The sequence below is a fragment of the Marmota monax genome, unplaced genomic scaffold (assembly GCF_021218885.2).
Source record: "Marmota monax isolate L192 unplaced genomic scaffold, Marmota_monax_Labrador192_F-V1.1 WCK01_AAM20220418_F8-fsc00228, whole genome shotgun sequence".
In the NCBI taxonomy this organism is placed as follows: Eukaryota; Metazoa; Chordata; class Mammalia; order Rodentia; family Sciuridae; genus Marmota; species Marmota monax.
The window spans coordinates 2442353-2460801 of NW_026695240.1; the positions used below are offsets into that span (position 1 = coordinate 2442353).

Consider the following 18449-nt stretch of genomic DNA (forward strand, 5'->3'; position numbering starts at 1 on the left):
ACCCAAAGAATGGCACGCGTGGAGAAACAGCCCCAAGCACGGAGACACAACCCCGCGGTCCCCTGCTGGGCCTGGCACACGAGGACCCCGGCGGTCACTCAGCAAACGCCACAGGCCGAGCGTCTCGCGCTGGACCACGCTCGCGGCTACCGGGGTTTGCTGGTCCCGACCACAGCTAGGGTCCTAAGTGTTTGGCCACTGCGGCTCACTCTGGCCTTTTCACGCCAACCTTCTCTCCCCCCCTGAGCAAGTGGAGCCCCCTACCCTCCCTCGTTCCCCAGCGGGGGCGGATTTGCGCCGGTTTCCCCGCGCGCCTGCGCAGTCCGAAAAGAAACGAAAGTCCAGGATCCTCCGGGTCCCGTCGTTTAGAAGCGGCGCGAAGCCTTGGACCGAGTGAAAGAGCCAGAGCATACGGCCTTCTGGTTTGGAGGTAGAGCACCCACAAGGGAGCAGGCCTGGATTATTAGCAGTAGCACGGGTCATTCACAGGGCCACCACAGGACGCCGGCTCCTCCGGGCGCTGCTTCCCTGCTCAGCCTCCTCATCTTCCAGCCCAGAGGAGCCCGGGACGCGCCCCCGTCCCCGCGCCTGCGCACTGAGGACCAAGCGCTCCCGCATCCCCGCGTCGCGGAATTCGGGGCTGGGCAGCTGTCGGGTCCGGTGAGGACTGAGCGCGGTGAGCCAGGATCGGGTGTGGCAGCCGTGTTTCTGGGGGAAAGGAGCGCGGGACCGGCCAGGCTCTGCGGATCCTGAGCCCCTGGGGCCTGAGTGGCAGTAGCGGTGGCCCGTCCCGTTTTGTGGGTGCGGCCTATCCTGCACTATGAGAACCGCAGACCCCGCGCACCACCTAGGCCTGGCGGTAAAGAAGGCCCTAGAGGGGCTCTGGTCAGAGCTGGAGGGCCACAGTGGAAGTCCCCAGCAAAACCCCGGGAACTAAATTCCGGTCAGGCCTCTGGGGACTAGGAGGACCCGCTGGACAGTTCTGAACAGGATATCGTGGCGGCCCACCGCGGTGGGAGATGGCTTAGGTGTCCAGCTACATCTTATTTACAGATGTGAACCCAGATAGGGGTGACTGCGAGCCTTCTCCCATCTCCTCGTTTGTATTCATGCATGCATGCAGGTGGGGGTTATCCAGAGCCATTGGAGCGTGGAGGGTGGGTTCCGAGAGTCCAGAAAAACTCTGGGTGTCCTGAACCCTCTCTGCTTCCCTTGTCCTGCCAGTCTCCAGAAAAGAGCCTTGGAAAGGTGAAGCGCATCGCTGTTGCTCCTCGAAGAGCCAGATTTCATATGAGTTTGTGTGGCTTCTTTGTTTCTGTGAAATGCATTTCATTTTCAGAACACAGGATTATTTGATTACCTTTCCTTGAAAGGACTTAAGAGTGATCTGTTCATTGCCTTAGGATTTCCCTACATAGTCAATGGCAAGGGACCTAATTAAGAGATTACTTTTTGAGCACTGATTTTCGAAGGATTATAAAGATCAGGAAATACGCCTGCGTGAAGGTTAATGTTCATGCTTTGTTTTGGGCTGTGATTTGTTAAGTAGTATGTAGGGTTTATATATCTCAGTGATTCCGGAGTAAGAGTAAAGTTTTTTTTTTTTTTTTTTTTTTTAGGTTTTAAGACTTTTTTTTTTTTTTTAATCCAGGAAATTCATGAATGAAATTTTGGTATCAGGGCTAGGGTTTGTGGCTCAGTGCTAGAGCGCTCACCTGACACCTGTGAGGCACTGGGTTCAATCTTCAGTACCACATAAAAATAAATAAAATAAGGGTATTGTCCATCTACAACTAAGGAAATTATTTTAAAAAAGAAAAAGAAAATAAATGAAATTTCAGCACTAGACAGGTGTGGTTTGGGGTTTGGTGTATCTGTGGATGGACCCAGAAAGGTGTTAAATGATGGTGGCTAAGAATGTTGCACCTAGATTAAGAGGATTTGAATTCCTTCTTTGATAATGTTGAATTTGTAAATTCCAGATGAGACATATAAAACTGTTTTTTGTAAGATTTTTCTCGGAGTTTTGGAAAGCTATTAGCCAGGATCTTGATGTGATAAGACATAACATTTTTCTTTAAAAAAAAATTTAAATGTGTGTGTAGAGTTAAGAACCTGTTGTATATTTATGTTTAAATAATTCTAAAGGTGAGGGGCCGGGGGAGCATTTGAATCCTGACTGTGACCCAAATTTGAGTGACTTTGGGTTGTTTCATGCCAGTTTCTTCATGTGTAAAGTCAAAATTGTAATAGTATATACTTCAAAGGGCATTTTTTTTAAAGGTATTTTTTAGTTTTTTTTAATTTATATGCGGTGCTAAGAATCAAACCCAGTGCCTCACACATGTGAGGCAAATGCTGTACCACTAAGCCACAACTCCAGCCTTCGAAGGACAGTGTTTAAGATTACATGAATTAATATCTGTATAACTCATACCTGTCACTTAATCCCAAATTAATAATATCTCTTCCTATTAAATGGTGATGGTTAGTCATTGCCTTTATCAAGCATTTGGGAAGTTAACAATTATTTTCCAAGCTTACAAAAACGAAATTAGCCAGGTACAGTGGCGCATGCCTGTAATCCAGCTGCTCAGGAGGCTGAGCCAGGAGGATCATGAGTTAAAACCAGCTTCAGCAAAAGCAAGATGCTAAGCAACTCAGTGAAACCCTGTCTCTAAATAAAATACCAAAAAATATAGGGCTTGGGATGAGGCTCAGTGGTTGAGTGCCCCTGAGTCTAATCCCCAGTACCCCAAAAACAAAAACAAAACAATAAAATTATTTCGATTTCAGAGAAGAAAAAGACTGTGTAAGGATGGCAGAATTGTCTGAGTATAACTCAGTCTATAATGGTGACATAACCACAATAAAATAAACTAAATATTCATTTGCCCTGAAAAGGAATTAAAACCATATTGGAAGGATAAGGGGACTTCAGCTGGGCCTATGTGGGGTTGAGGTAGGTGACAAAAGATAGTTTAAACTATACCTTTCACAATAGGAAGTGAATAAGTAATGATTAAAGCCAAAAATTCAGAATAAGCATTATTAGTATGTTATTTAAATATACAAAATGTAATGGGCTGGGGATATAGCTCAGTAGTAGAGTGCTTGCTTAGCATGTGCAAAGCCTTCAGTCCTGTCCCCCATAACATCTCCATGAAAAGAAAGATGTACAGATTTTAAATACCAAAAGAAGCAAACTAAAAGAGGTAAAGATGGTTATCTTTACATTTGGAAGATGAGGGTCAGGATATCAGGAATAGAACTTTTAGAACTTTTTATAATATTTCTTTTACAGCTATTTTGAATTATGCCCAGGTTAAGTGACACAGACTTGTAAGTTTTTAATTAAAAAATTCAGAAACTCCAGCAAAGAACAAAGTAAAGATTACCTGGGGGCTGGAGTTGTGGCTCAATGGTAGAGCCCTTGCCTAGTGTGGGTGGGGCACTGGGTTTGATCCTCAGCACCACATAAAAAATAAATAAAATAAAGTTATATTAAAAAAAAGATTACCTGGGAACCCATCTCGTAGTGGTAGAAATTTTATAAAATACAATGAAATTTTATTACAGTTCCTAGGTTATTTTATGCACACTCATAGACATGCATGCAAGTGTATGGAGTCTTGCCAAAATACAGTCACACTACAATACTATTTTCTTTTTTTAAAAAAAAGAGAGAGAGAGAGACAATTTTCAATATTCATTTATTTTTTTTTTAGTTTTCGGGGGACACAATATCTTTGTATGTGGTGCTGTGGATCTAACCGGGCTGCACGCATGCCAGGCGAGTGCGCCACCGCTTGAGCCACATCCCCAGCCCTACAATACTATTTTCAAACCTGCCATCTTCCCTGAGAAGTATGTAGTGATCATTTTCCTGTGACATTAGTAAAGAATTTGCCAGGTGTGGTGGCTCACGCCTGTAATCTCAGCAGCTTGGGAGGCTGAGGCAGAGTTCAACGCCAACCTCAGCAATGGTGAGGTGCTAAGCAACTCAGTGAGACCCTGTCTCTAAATAAAACACAAAATAAGACTGGGGATGTAACTCAGTAGTTGAGTGCCCTTGAGTTCAATCCCCAGTACCAAAAAAAAAAAAAAATTACCTTCATTATTAATGGGTATTTCATTTCCATTGAGAGAATACATAATAATTTAACATTCTTGAAAAACATTTAGCTTTTTGGTCTCATTATAAACAATTTCTCTCTGTACACCATTTCATTCTTTGTGTCAGACCAAGAAGTACCATCTATTTTTCAGATTTGTTAAATCATTTTATTTAATATGTGTCTCCTTACTTATTAGTAGGTTTTAACTAATATATAGATGAGTTATTTTTTACTTTCTAAAAAATAATTCATGCTCAGTGTTCACAGATTTACTTGTATCCTGTCTGTTTGTACCAAGGAAAACTGGATAGTAATTGAGATCATGCAGGCATTATTGATGATCCCCAATAGGAAAATAGTGAGCAGTGAACTCTGAGGATTCTGGGTTAGTTAAGCCTAGGGAAAGGGACCAGTGGACAGCTGCAGTTTTGCCGTGATAAAGGCTCTCCACATGGTCTGCACAGGTGGTTCTTGAAATGTGGCCTCTGGACCAGCAGCATCAGCATCACCTGAAAACTTTTTAGAAATGCATATCCAGAAGGGCAGTCCCAAATCTCCTGAATACCAAACTTTGGGAGTAAAGTTCAACAGTCTTTTTTTTTTAAAAAAAAATTGTTCAATTTAGATATATATGACAATAGAGTGTATTTTGAACATATTATACATACATGGAGTGTAACTTACTCTAATTAGGATCCCATTCTTGAGGTTGAACTTGATGTGGAATTTCCCTGGTCACGTATTCACATATGAAAATTATGTCTAGTTTATTCCATTGTTTTTCTTATTCCTGTCCCCCTTTGTCTAATACTTCATTCCCCTTTGTCTAATCCATTGAACTTCTATTCTCCCCCCACCTAAGTGTTAGCATCCACAAATAAGAAAGAACATTTGACCTTTGCTTTTTTTGGAATTGGCTTATTTCACTTAGCGGATAGTCTTCAGATCCTTCTATTTATTAGCAAAGGTCATAAAGTCATTCTTTTTATGGCTAAGTAATATTCCATTGTGTAGATATAACCACATTTTCTTCATCCATTCATCTATTGAAGGGTACTAGGGTAGTTCCATTGCTTAGCTATTGTGAGTTGAGCTACTATAAACATTAATGTGGCTACAACACTGTAGTATGCTGATTTTAAGTCCTTTGGATATATACCAAGGAGTGGTATAACCAGGTCAAATGTTGGTTGCATTCCTAGTTTTCTGAGGAATCTCCATACTCAGCAGTCTCTTTAACTAGTCCTCTAGTTGATTCTGATATGCACTTAAGTTTGGTTGCCAAATTTTGCTGCCCATTATAATCTTCAAAGGGGATTTTATAAAAACCTGTGGAAGTATTTTAAAATCCTGATTTCCAGGTCATGTACTATACTGATTAAATCAGAATGTTTTAGATGGGAGTCAGTATATTTTAAAGATCTCCAGGTTATCCAATTTACAGCAAAGCTTGGGAAATTTTTGTCTATGCTATTTTCTATCTCTAGGTTTGTGGAGGTCAAACAGATTTCTAAATCCAAGAAGGAAGTTCTGGATTAGAAAGTGTAGCCTGCATTTAACCAAGAAAGCGGGAATGGAGGGAGGAGGATCTGCTCAAGACTCTGTGCAGTGCATTGTCAGGTCCTCATCCTTGGGTGTGGCATAGAGACCACCTGGTAGCCCTCCTGTTGAAGTGTCTGAGCATGTGCTTTGATTCAGGAGAGTCTGCTCTGTGTCTATTCCTTGTACAGCAGATTTCCCTATAGTTTTGGGAAGAGTTCTTAATTACTTCTTACTTTCATGACCTGTCTGTGTGTTGGGAGCCACAGTTGCATGTAGGGATGGGAAAATGGTATATATGATTTTTAAATTTTGGAAACTGTTCTTAATGAGCTTACATTGTTCCTATAGCTCCGGCCTCTGTGGACTCTGCTTCTTCAATAAATGAACCTTGAAGAAAACTGACCATTTCTTGCAATTCTAAAATCATGGCTCATGTAAGTTGGTTTTTCTATTTGAAATTCCATCTTTATTTTTCCAGGGTATGTGAACATTTTTATTGTTATTCTGAAACTTCTTAAAGAGCCCCATCCAGTAACTGCTCCCTAATGAGGGATGGAGCCCAACATCTCAGGTACCTCCTGTATACTCCTCTCTTTTCCACCTTGTCCACCTGTGCATTGACCAAATCATTCAGCATCTCCTTTGTATGTGGTCTCTGTCTAGAGCAGGTGAAGCAGAAATGAATTCCCTGGGTTGGGGGGTGGTATTTGATCTGAGGCTTTTAGGGTCAGAGAACACTGATCCTAAGAACACTGCCCAAAAGAATTATAATGTGAGCTATATATGTAAGTTTAAATTTTCTCTTTTTAAAAAATATTTTTTAAAAAATATTTATTTTTTAGTTGGACACAGTACTTTTATTTTATTAATTTATTTTTATGTGGTGTTGAGGATTGAACCCAGGGCTTCACACGTGCTAGGTGAGCACTCTACCACTGAGCCACAACCCCAGACCATAAGTTGAAATTTTCTAGTAGTCACATTCTAAACATATAGAATGATATACAAGGCAGGTATATAATTTAAATATCTTAGTATTCATATTAAAAAACAGGTGCAGTTAATTTTAATGTTTTATTTACCCAGGATAGCCAAAATATTATCATTTCAAAGTATAATTAATATAAAAATTGAGATATTTTACATTCTTTTTTTTCTTTCTAAAGTCATTACTATGTGGTATGTATTTTGCATATACAGCACACCTGAATTTGGACTACTCACAATTTAATTGCTCAGCAACCACATTTCTAAGCTAGGATGTTTGATATTGCAGCTTTAGAATTTTGTATAATGTAAATTCAAAATATCATTTAATATATTTAAAAGTATAGAAATATCTAAATACAACTATTATTAAGCCTAACATCAAAAAATTGACTACTGTATGCTAAATTTTAAGTTCAAAAAATGATTTGTTGTAATAAGAAAAAATGCAAATGATACAATTTAACAATAGTTAGGTCTGAAAGAAATTCTTTTTTTTTTTTTTAGTATTTTGTTTTAGTTGTAGTTGGACACAATACCTTTATTTTATTTTATTTTACTTTTAGTTTTAGATGAACACAACACCTTTATTTTGTTTATTTTTATGCAGTGCTGAGGATCGAACGCAGTGCCTCACACACGCTAGGCAAGTACTCTACCACTGAGCCACAACCCCAGCTCCTGGAAGAAATTCTTTAAGTTCATGTAAACACTACTTTTTAAAAAAATAGAGATTTTTATAGTTCATTTGGGGAAATTTCTTTTTTTTTTCTTTTTTTATTTTTTAGTTTTCGGCGGACACAACATCTTTGTTAGTATGTGGTGCTGAGGATGAACCTGGGCCGCACTGCGGCATGCCAGGCAAGCACGCTACCGCTTGAGCCACATCCCCAGCCCCTGGGGGAAATTTTTCATCAGTTGTTTTTTTTTCTGATTCTTAAAGGAAAAGATAATAGGTTCTTATGAACCTATTTCAGTTAATAGGGAAATTCTGATAATTACCTGAACATGTCGGAAATTAATTAGGTATTCCATTTTATATGGAAGTTTTAGCTGTAGCAATTGTGGGCAAACTACAAATACTATACATTTGAAGTTGTAATCAAATTTAGCCTGAGAACTGTATTTATACAGCTTGCAAGCAGATGGTATTTTGAAAGAACTGGTTTTTAAAAAAGAATATGCAACGTGGATGTGGTATGCAGAGCCTACAATATTGACCTCTTATGGAAAATGTCTGCCAACCCCTCATACACATTAAGAAATCTTCAAGAGGCCTGGGAATGTAGCTCACTGGTAGAGTACTTACTTAGCATATGCAAAGCCCTGAGTTCGACCCTGGTACCAGAAAGAGGGAGAGGAAGAAATCTTCAAGAATATGTAGCTATTCTGTTTCCGTCAGACTTATTTCCTTATTCCCACTTACCCACATCATGGGCATCCAGCTCCAGCCTATTCACTTAACATATAAAATGAACATATAGTCAAGACCCTTCCACCACCTTGAAAACATTTTGTTTTAGTTGTAGTTGGACACAATACCTTTATTTTATTTTTATGCAGTGCTGAGGATCAAGCCCAGGGCCTCGCACGTGCTAGGGGAGCGCTCTACTGCTGAGCCACAACCCCAGCCCCTTGAAAACATTCTTTTATCTTACCAACAATACATGGGTTTGTCATTTCAGGATTTGGTGATGTTCAGAGATGTGACTGTAGACTTTTCTCAGGAGGAGTGGGAATGCCTGAACTCCTATCAGAGGAATTTATACAGAGATGTGATTTTGGAGAACTACAGCAACTTGTTGTCACTTGGTAAGCTTATCTGGGTCAAATAATTTAGAAATTAACAAGACTGAATTTTCAGGCTCTCTTTGTAAAAACTAGCTGAATATCTCTTTGATAAAAAGAAGCACTTTTATCTTCTCCCAAAATTCAGTGACCCTTACATCTTCCTTTGTCTATTACTACTGCTTTTTTTTTTTGTACTGGGGTTTGGATCCAGGGGCGCTTTATCACTGAGCCACATCCCCAGCCCTTTTTTTTTTTTTTTAAACATTTTTTTTTTAAGAGAGAGAGAGAGAGAGAGAATTTAATTTATTTTTTAGTTTTCGGCAGACACAACATCTTTGTTTGTATGTGGTGCTGAGGATCGAACCCGGGCCGCACGCATGCCAGGTGAGCATGCCACCGCTTGAGCCACATCCCCAGCCCCCCCAGCCCTTTTTTTATTTTTTATTTTGAGACAAGGTCTCACTAAGTGGCTTAGGGCCTCACTAAGTGGCTGAGGCTGGCTTTGAATTTTCAATCCTCCTGCCTCAGCCTCTGGAGCTGCTAGGATTACAGGCGTGTATTACTATGCCCAACTGTAATTACTGCTCTTTAATGGCATCTGGATATAAATTCTTAAACACAACAAAAGTATTGTCAAAGAAATAAAATTCCATACTACTAGTCCATGTTATTTGTGGACTCACTTGTAATGAGAATAGGAAGATAGAGATTCTGCCTCTGCCTAACTATTAAAAAAGTCTTTATATGTACATGGTGATGAGTTGAATCAACAGTTTGTCAAAACCCAAGTGGTTGCCAGGCATTGTGGCACACACCTGTCATCCCAGTGGCTCAGGAGGCTGAGGCAGGAGGATCAAGAGTTCAAAACTAGCCTCAGCAACTTATTAAGACCCTGTTTCAAAATAAAATAGGGCTTGGAAGGTGGCTCAGTAGTTAAGTACGCCTGGGTTCAATCCCCAGTACCAAAAAAAAAACCTCGATTGGACATATTCAGTTTCCTGAAATAGACATATTAATTTTTTTTGCAGTAGTGGGGATGAAACTAGCAGCACTATATCACTGAGCTACATCCCCAAACCTCCTTTTTATTTTTTATTTTAAGACAGACTCTTGCTAAGTTGCTGAGGCTGGCCTCGAACTTGTGATCCTTTTGCCTCAGCCTTCCAAGTTATTGGGATTACAGATGTGCACCACCATGACCAGCTGACATATTATTTTACAACTTCTAAAATAAATGAACTTTGCATTTAACATTAGGTAAATATTCTGGAAAAAAGCTTGTTATTTTTCTCTCAGCAAAATAATATCAAAAAATACCTAATAGGCATATGGTTGTGATATACTAGGGAGTTATCTTAACAGACACTAAGTCAAACCTCACAACAATCCCATGTATACACAATACCATTGTCTCCTTTTTACAACTGAGCAAATTGAGGCACAGAGAGATCATATTATTTGCTTTGGTGACCCACCTGTCAGAGGCAGGATTTGAAACCAGTGTTCTCAACTATAATTTTCTCTCAAAAGACAGCCTAGATGAGTTTAAATTAAAATAAGACCATGTCCCTACCTCTCAGTTCTTGTTTTTCTTTGTGATCCTGAAGTAATTCTAATTTGAGTGTTTTTAATCCTGATAACCTTTTTTGTTCTGAAAGCTTGATCAAATAAATTCTTTCTGTAATATGTTCTATTCTCTTCTGTCAAGCAGGATGTTCCATTTCTAAGCCAGACGTGATTACCCTGTTGGAACAAGGGAAGGATCCCTGGATGATTGTGAGGGATGAGAAAAGAAGATGGAGCCTAGGTGAGTGAGTGCTATTTGGGTGTTTTAGACAGCATGGCACAGACCTGCTGGGAAGATTTGTTAGAAGAAAACATACCCCATAGATCTTGACTGTGAAGAAGAGACCAAAAACTTGGGAAGGAAACTTAGATCTTCTCAGTGTGTCATCAAAGAAACTTCATCCCCACTCGACTTACCCCTTGTTTCTTCTCTCTCACAGTAGGGGAAAACTTTCTTCCCTAATAATAACCATTTTACCTGTATTTTGGATCTAACTTCTTCTAGCTCACCTTTTGTATTTTAACTTTTATATTTTATATTCATTACTCTATTTTTTAGTTTACACTGTAGTGGGGTAGTCTACAAACAACAAGTAAACACTGGAGGTGTAGAGTACTTGCCTATCATATGGGAGGCCCTGAGTTTGATGGCCAGCACTGCAAAACAGGACAACAAATAAGAGGTTTACTAAATATCCTGCAATGATTAAGTACTATAAAGATAAGTGAATAAGGTAATGATATGGAAAATTAGAATGAGTGATTTTTAGGTAGAGTGTTCAGGGAACAGGAATCAATTTGAGGAAGCTCCAATTGACTAAAGATGGGATCATTTGAGCATTAACACTCTTAATAACAATAATGATAGAATATACTCAGTTCCATAATTTTGTGTGTGTCTGTGGTGCTGGGGATCTAAACCAGGGCCTCAAGCATACTAAGCAAGCACTGAGCTGTTATCTCTAACCCCCTCCATAAACTCCTAATGAATATTAATAGCAAATTATTGACCATTGGAATATACTCAAGTGTTGTTAACTTATTTTAAAAACAGAAACTCAAAGGAAAAGAAGCATTTATCCTCTTAATAAAATTATTCAGTGACTAAATGAAAAAGGAATGATAGAATGTTACCAAATTTGTTTATGCTTATATTTATTTTGTGCATTGTCTGTTCACTTTCTTTATTCTTTTTCTTTCTTTAATGTTTCTTATGTCAATTTGTAGGGGCTTTTGTGATGTGAACATTTATACCAGTGTGGCCTGTACCCAGATACAGTAGGTTCCTGCTCAGGAAGTGTGAGGTGCCTGGGAAATAAAAAGTCTGAAATACATCAGTAAAAAATAAAGAAAGAAGCAAAAATTAGATTTAAAGAGAAGCGCCTGATGAATCTTCCAGTCCTGTTAAGAGCTAGAAATGAACAACTGAAAAAAGGCCCCAATTCTTTATTTAAGGGGAAGTGCATCAAATTCAGGGGTAAGGTTCTGCGGGAGGAGTCTTAGTTTAGTTTGTGGGCCTCCACAAGGTCATTCCATCTCCCAGGCTGAGCTAGAACTTGAGTAGTAAGCTAAAACAGGGTGCCAACCTGAAGTAGGCATTCTCAAACCAGGGGGTTCTGCCTGGGAGTTTTTACAACTGAGTTTCCTTTCCTAATGGCTTAAGCATCACTCAGTTTACCCATGGGTCCCCGCAAACATTAACATTTGCTTGCTTTTCTTATGAATGTTTTAGCACTTTATTTTGATTTGGATTATGACTTTCCTTTTTATATTGCTCATTTAACTTGCAAGTAAGTCCCACAATTACCATCTTAGGTTTATCATACCTTTTTGCTTTTACTGGTGCATGATAGCTGGGTTCATTTTGACATGATCATACATGCATGCAATTTAATCTACTCCATTTTAGCCCCTAGTGTCTCCTCTTACCCTTTTCTCATCCCTTCCCCTTTTCCCTTTTTCATGCCTTGTTAACTGCCTACTCATTTACTACTATTATATAGCCAGTCATGGTCATCTATCTATCATTTATGTCTTGTCTTATTGAGACCCTAAATTGACTTTCTCCGCAAAATTCTACAAAGTTGCATTTTTTTTGTTTTCTTAAGTAGGAAAATAGAGAAACAGATGTATAGTTTTCTTAATAGTATTTTGTGCACCGTTCATTTACCTTTCTCGCACCATTCATTTACCTTTCTCCACTCACATTTTACCCATACTTCTGAAATTTTTATAGCCCTTTCAGTCTTTTTAGTATGTCCTTTTTCTTTTCTTTTTCTTTTTTTCTGTACTAGGGCTTGAACCCAGGACCTCATGCATGCTATCACAGAGCTATATCCCTAGCCCTTTTTTCCCCACATTTTTTTTTATTGGTGCATTATATTTGTACATATTGATAGGATCTGTTGTTACATATTTGTACACACACACACACACACACACACACAATATAACAATATCATTTGGCCAATATCACTCCCCAGTACTTTCTGCCTCTCTCCCTGCCTCCCACCCCTTGATCTCTCTTCTTTATTGATCTCTCTTTGATTTTTAGGAGATCCACCCCAACCTTTATTCCTTTTTCTTTCTAGCTACTGTATATACTTTTTAAAAAAAATATTTAATTTTTAGTTGTAGTTGTACACAATACCTTTATTTCATTTATTTTTATGTGGTTCTGAGGATTGAACCCAGTGCTTTACATGTGCCAGGCAAGCGCTCTATGACTGAGCTACAACCCCAGACCAAAAGTGAATTTTTTTTTTTTTTTTTTGGTACCAGGGATTGAACTCAGGAGCACTCAACCACTGAGCCACATCCCCAGCCCTATTTTGTATTTTATTTAGAGACAGTTTCTCCCTGAGTTGCTTAGTGCCTCGCAAAGTTACTCCTGCCTCAGCCTCCCGAGCCACTGGGATTACAGGGTGTGCTACTGTGCCCGGCCCAAAAGTGAATTTTTAAAAATATAAATATACGTAAGAAAAATACACAGATCATTAGTGAGCAGTTCATTGAATTTTAAGAACGTAATCACACCCATCTTGTCAACAGACTCAGAAATAGAACTTTCCTGGAATCCTATAGCCTCCCCCCACTCCTTGCAGTCATTCTTACACTCTACAGTTAACTACTCTTTGGACTTTAACACCATAGATTAGTTTGCTTACTTTTTACTTTATAAAAATGAAATCATACAGTATATTTTGTATTATGTCTGACTTTGTTTACTCACCAGGGTGTCTGGATTTGTCCTCATTGTTGCATGATTGTAGAGTGTTTTTCATTTCTGCTGTACACTCTGGTGCTGTGCTGATGTGCCATCATTTCTTAGCCATTCATCTGTTGATGAACACTGAGATTCTTTCCAGTTTGGGCATTTTACAGATAATATTGGTTTATTATATATATATATATTTTTTAAAATGCTTTCTTTTTAGACAGCATTAAATTTTTATCACAAAATTGCTAAGAAAATACACATCTTTTTGCTCAGAATTTATTCACCTTTTACTATGGAATAAACCTATTGTTAAGCATGAAAAATCATTAAGATACACTAAGAAGTACCCCCAATGGATTTGGCTATGAGGACTTCAGGGACATTATGGAGAAGGGTATGGAGTATACAGGTTGAGTATTTAAAACACAGATGTGCATCATTAAATAACTCAAATGAAGATAAATAAGTAGAACTTCTCATTACCTGGTTATAAAAGGAGACAAGTTCTCTCCTCACCATGCCAAGAAGGACTTCAGCTGCAGTGGAGATATCTGCAAGTGTAAGTAGAGAGGCTGTCAAAAGGGTTGTCAGGTGGAAATAAATCACCATTTTCTATTTATATAGTTGGTGAAGGTAGCTTAAATGTGCTTGTTTTCCATCTCTATAGGAAATAATAAAAAGAATACTTAAATAAGCTAGGTACAGTGGCACACTCCTATAATATCAGATACTTAGGAGGTTGAGGCAGGAAGATTGCCAAATCTGAGGCCAGTTCAGGCAGCTTAACAAGACTCTGTCTCCAAAAATAAAAATTAGAAGGACTGGGGGTGGAGCTTAATGGTAGTGCACTTACTTAGCATGTGCACTGCCCTGGGTTCAATTCTTAGTATTCAAAGGAAAAAAGTGTGTTTAATCAAGGCATAGTTTTGGAGATTGGGCTGCATATTTATTGTTAACTACTTATGGGAATTTAATAATTAGCAGTTACTATGTACTATTGGTCTGTTAATCAGTTGGTGAGTGAATATTTGTTTCTGTAAGAAAATAACAAGAATAATCAGCAGGGATATACATGAGTAAAAAAAAAATTGAGAAAATATTAAGCCAGTAACTAGGATAGAAAATAAAGAACATAAAATAGAAGTCAGTGGGGATAGTTTTCTGAATTTTCAGATGATACATGACTAGTGAAAGGAATCCAGCCCTGTAAACCCAAGTTGGGATTCCCAGGAGATTCAACAGCTGATGAAAAGCTGTAAGAAATGAAGATTGTCACATGTTCTAGGAACTGAGAAGGAGGCAAGTGTGACAGTAAGAGAGGCAGCAAAGGGGACACGGGGTGAAGCTGATACATGATGGTGAGCTGAAGCCCAGCTATTCATGGGGAAGTGTTTACCCTTTTTTTTTTATACTTTATTTTTTATTTTCAAGAAGATAAAAACGACTTATTTTTTTTATCTTTAAGAAGATAAAAAAATAAGTAGGGATTAAAATTAAAAATTAAAGTAGGGGGGCTGAGGCTGTGGCTCAGTGGTAGAGTGCTTGCCTAGCATGTGTGAGGCACTGGGTTCAATTCTTAGCACCACATATAAATAAATGAATAAAACAAAGGTCCATAGATCTAAAAAATATTTTTAAAAAACTAAAGTAGGGATTCTCAAACTTTAGTCTTCATCCAGATAATCAAGTTTTAACTCACCATTTCTCTATTCCTTTTTGCTTTTTTGTTTTTTTCCAATTATGTGATTATTTTAGGTTTATTTAGCCCATTTGCTTCAAGTGAGATTTATTTTCTGTGGTGTTTTTGTTTTCTATGGTAAAATTTTTATTTGCTTATTTATTTCATCAAGGATAGAAAAATATTGTGTTTATCTTATTTCCTTTCAGATTTGGAATCCAAATATGACACTAAAAAGTTATTTCAAGAAAAGGATATTTATGAAATGAATTTATCTCAGTGGGAAATAATGGAAAGAATTAAAAGTCGTGGCCTTGATTATTCTATTTTTGGAAAAGGCGGTGAATATAAAAAGTTTGAGGAACAAGAGGGTCCTCACAAAGTCTATTTCAGGCAAGTGACAAAAAACACCTCTGAAAAAATACCCACTTACAGAAAACTCACATCTCTTGCTCTATATCAGAAAAGTCATAATAGAGAAAAGCCCTATGAATGTGGGGAATGTGGGAAGGCTTTTAGAGTACGCCAACAACTTACTTTCCATCAGAGAATCCATACCGGTGAGAAACCCTATGAATGCAAAGAATGTGGAAAGACCTTTAGACAATGTGCCCACCTGAGTAGACATCAGAGAATTCATACATCTGACAAACTCTATGAATGTAAAAAGTGTGGGAAGATCTTTACATGTAGCTCAGACCTTCGAGTACATCAGAGAATTCATATTGGTGAGAAACCCTATGAATGTAAGGAATGTGGGAAAGCCTTTAGAGTGCGGGGACAGCTTACTCTCCACCAGCGCATTCACACTGGTGAGAAACCCTATGAGTGTAAGGAATGTGGGAAGACCTTCAGACAGTATGCACACCTTACTCGACACCAGAGACTTAACATCGGTGAGAAGTGCTATGAGTGTAAGGAATGCGGGCAGGCTTTTCTGTGCAGTACCGGCCTTCGAATCCACCACAAACTCCATACAGGTGAAAAACCCTATGACTGCAAGGAGTGCGGAAAGGCCTTTAGGGTACGCCAACAACTTACACTACATCAGAGGATTCACACAGGTGAGAAGCCCTATGATTGTAAGGAGTGTGGGAAGACCTTTAGTCGCGGCTATCACCTGACTCTCCATCAGAGAATTCATACAGGTGAGAAACCTTACGAATGCAAGGAATGTCAGAAGTTCTTTCGTCGTTACTCAGAACTTATTTCACATCAAGGTATTCATATTGGAGAGAAACCTTATGACTGTAAGGAATGTGGGAAGGCCTTTAGGCTATTCTCACAACTTACTCAACACCAGAGCATTCATTTTGGTGAGAAACCCTATAAATGTAAGGAATGTGAGAAGACTTTCCGACTGCTCTCACAGCTTACTCAACATCAGAGCATTCACACTGGTGAGAAACCCTATGACTGTAAGGAATGTGGAAAGGCCTTTAGACTTCATTCATCACTTATTCAACATCAGAGAATTCATTCTGGTGAGAAACCCTACAAATGTTCAGAATGTAAGAAGGCCTTCAGACAACATTCACACCTCACTTACCATCAGCGAATTCATAATGTAACTTAGTAATTATAAGAATCCTTCAAATGTGAACGTAGTATTAAAGAGCATTAGAAAATAAATTATAGAGGAAAATTTTCGAATGTAGGAATCCTTTTTGCTTCATGCTCACAACTTAGTATAAAGTTTGTATTTAAAGAAAACATATGTTAATTTAATGACTATGTAGAAGCCTTTTTTCACCATTCAAGCCATGTTAAACTACAGGAAATTCACTCTAGAAAGGAACTTTGTTAAGGAAGTGTGAAAAAGCTTTTGTCCTTACCTTTTATCATCCCTGTTCTTCTATCTGTGTAGTGTACCTATGAAAGTTGACAGGGCACCATCTCATTCTGAAAATAGATAAATAAAAAGAAAGAAAAGTCATTTAGCCTGTATTTCCTATGTAAACTGTATTTCAGGAAAACCAGAAGTTGACGAAGTAGTTGATGATGTAGAACTAATTCTTCATAGAGGTCAAAGCCAGTAAGTGAAAGGTTGACTTGAACGTTATGGTGATGGATCAGGCTGTCAACATCTGAATCCACTGATCAGAAGTAGGACAAGAAAATGTTCTGTGCCTCCTAATGTGATGCAATAAAATACAAACATCTCACCAAAAATGTTGAATGTGAATTTAAGCCTGAAAATCCAACTCCAAGTTTAGAAAAAGTAGAGAATGGAAGAACAAATTCCATGACACAACAAAAAAGCAAATGTAAATGTGGGTGTTCTACAAGAGGAGTGACCCGGCTTCTCGACCAATAAAAGAACATTGAAAAAAGGAGCTAGAACTCCTAAGATATTGAAAAAACTTTAGAGACATCAATCAAATGCAATGAATGGATGGTTCTTTTTCAGGTCATGACATTTTCACAGCAACTGAGAAAATAAGAATGTTTCTAGTAGTAAATTAAGAAACCATGTTTTTATTGGGTGTGGAGAATAGCGTTTTGGTTATATAAAAAAAGTCTGTTCATTAGGGATAAATTCTGAAATTTATATATACAAGATGTTGTGATACCTTGAATGTTCTTTAAATGTTCATTCAAAAGAAGTGAGGGCCAGGCATGGGAGGACACACTTGTAATGCCAGCAGCTCGGGAGGCTGAGGCAGAAGGATCACAAGGCTAGCTTCAGCAACTTAGTGAGACCCTGTCTCAAAATAAAAAGGGCTGGGGATGTGGCTCAGTGGTTAAGTGCCCTTGGGTTCAATCTCCCATACCAAATTAAACAAAAAAAAAAAGAAAGCAAAGTGAGGGGGATAATGTAAGTTTGGTAAAAAGATAGCCAACTAGATGTTGGGTGCATGGTTTCTATTTGTTTTGTTTTTGTAATTCTGAGTTCTTATGTATTTGAAAATTTCTAAAATCTTCTTCTAAAGAAAATTAATGATGAAATTATAGCCAGTTTGAAAAGGATAATTTTTAAATGCCTAATATTAAAATTTTTGGATGTTGCCAAAGGTCTACACATTGGCATATTAAATACACTATAATGTATTGAGAAACAAAGGTTTCAAATTTTGCTTATTCACATCCTGTCTCTGTGTCTATTACAGTATCTGTCACACAGTAGGCATTTCATATGTACAAAAAATAAGTGAAGAAAAGCAGTGACTATAACTAAATGTGGAAATGTGAATTTGACCTGCACAAATATTGTAGTCACTAGCAACATGCGGGATCACTTGAAATTGAGTGTTGAATACTTGAAATGTGGCCAGTCCAAATTAAAATGGTGTTAAATGTAAAATACAAACAAGATGGTGAAGATTAAGTTCTTAAAAACAGTTTTTCTTATTGAAATGATAATATATTAGATATATGGCTCAATACATGATACATTTTAATGATATAGTATAATGAATTTTAAAATACATTCAAATTAATTTCATTACTTGTTGCTTTTTAATGTGGCTATTGGAAAATTTTAAATTATGTGGTTTGTACATGTCTATTGTCAGCATTGGTATAAAAAATAAAAATATAGACTTTA

General features: G+C 38.0%; 2 protein-coding genes across 23 annotated transcripts in view; one reads left to right on the forward strand and one right to left on the reverse strand.

The window, feature by feature from the left end:
- Nucleotides 1-411, reverse strand: part of LOC124089953 (uncharacterized) — a 91064-nt gene extending 90653 nt beyond the window's left edge. For 17 of the 20 annotated variants that reach the window (XM_058577643.1, XM_058577647.1, XM_058577640.1 and 14 more), the window contains exon 1: nucleotides 265-397. The gene's annotated coding sequence lies outside the window, so the exon portion shown is untranslated. Of the gene's footprint in view, nucleotides 1-264 lie in introns of all 20 variants that reach the window. The other 3 variants (XR_009226345.1, XR_009226343.1, XR_009226344.1) reach the window with 1 other exon arrangement.
- Nucleotides 412-538: 127 nt separating this feature from the next.
- On the forward strand, nucleotides 539-18449 carry LOC124089947 (zinc finger protein 30 homolog). Of its 3 annotated transcripts, none has more exons than XM_046440247.2 (5): nucleotides 539-676; nucleotides 6009-6094; nucleotides 8333-8459; nucleotides 10147-10245; nucleotides 15112-18449. In XM_046440247.2, exons 2-5 carry the CDS (start codon nucleotides 6086-6088, stop codon nucleotides 16476-16478), a joined length of 1602 nt encoding a protein of 533 aa, XP_046296203.1. In that variant the 5' UTR covers nucleotides 539-676; nucleotides 6009-6085; the 3' UTR covers nucleotides 16479-18449. The 3 variants fall into 3 exon arrangements, with proteins under 3 accessions (XP_046296203.1, XP_046296205.1, XP_046296204.1); XM_046440249.2 differs by having other exon boundaries at nucleotides 10150-10245; XM_046440248.2 differs by having other exon boundaries at nucleotides 550-660.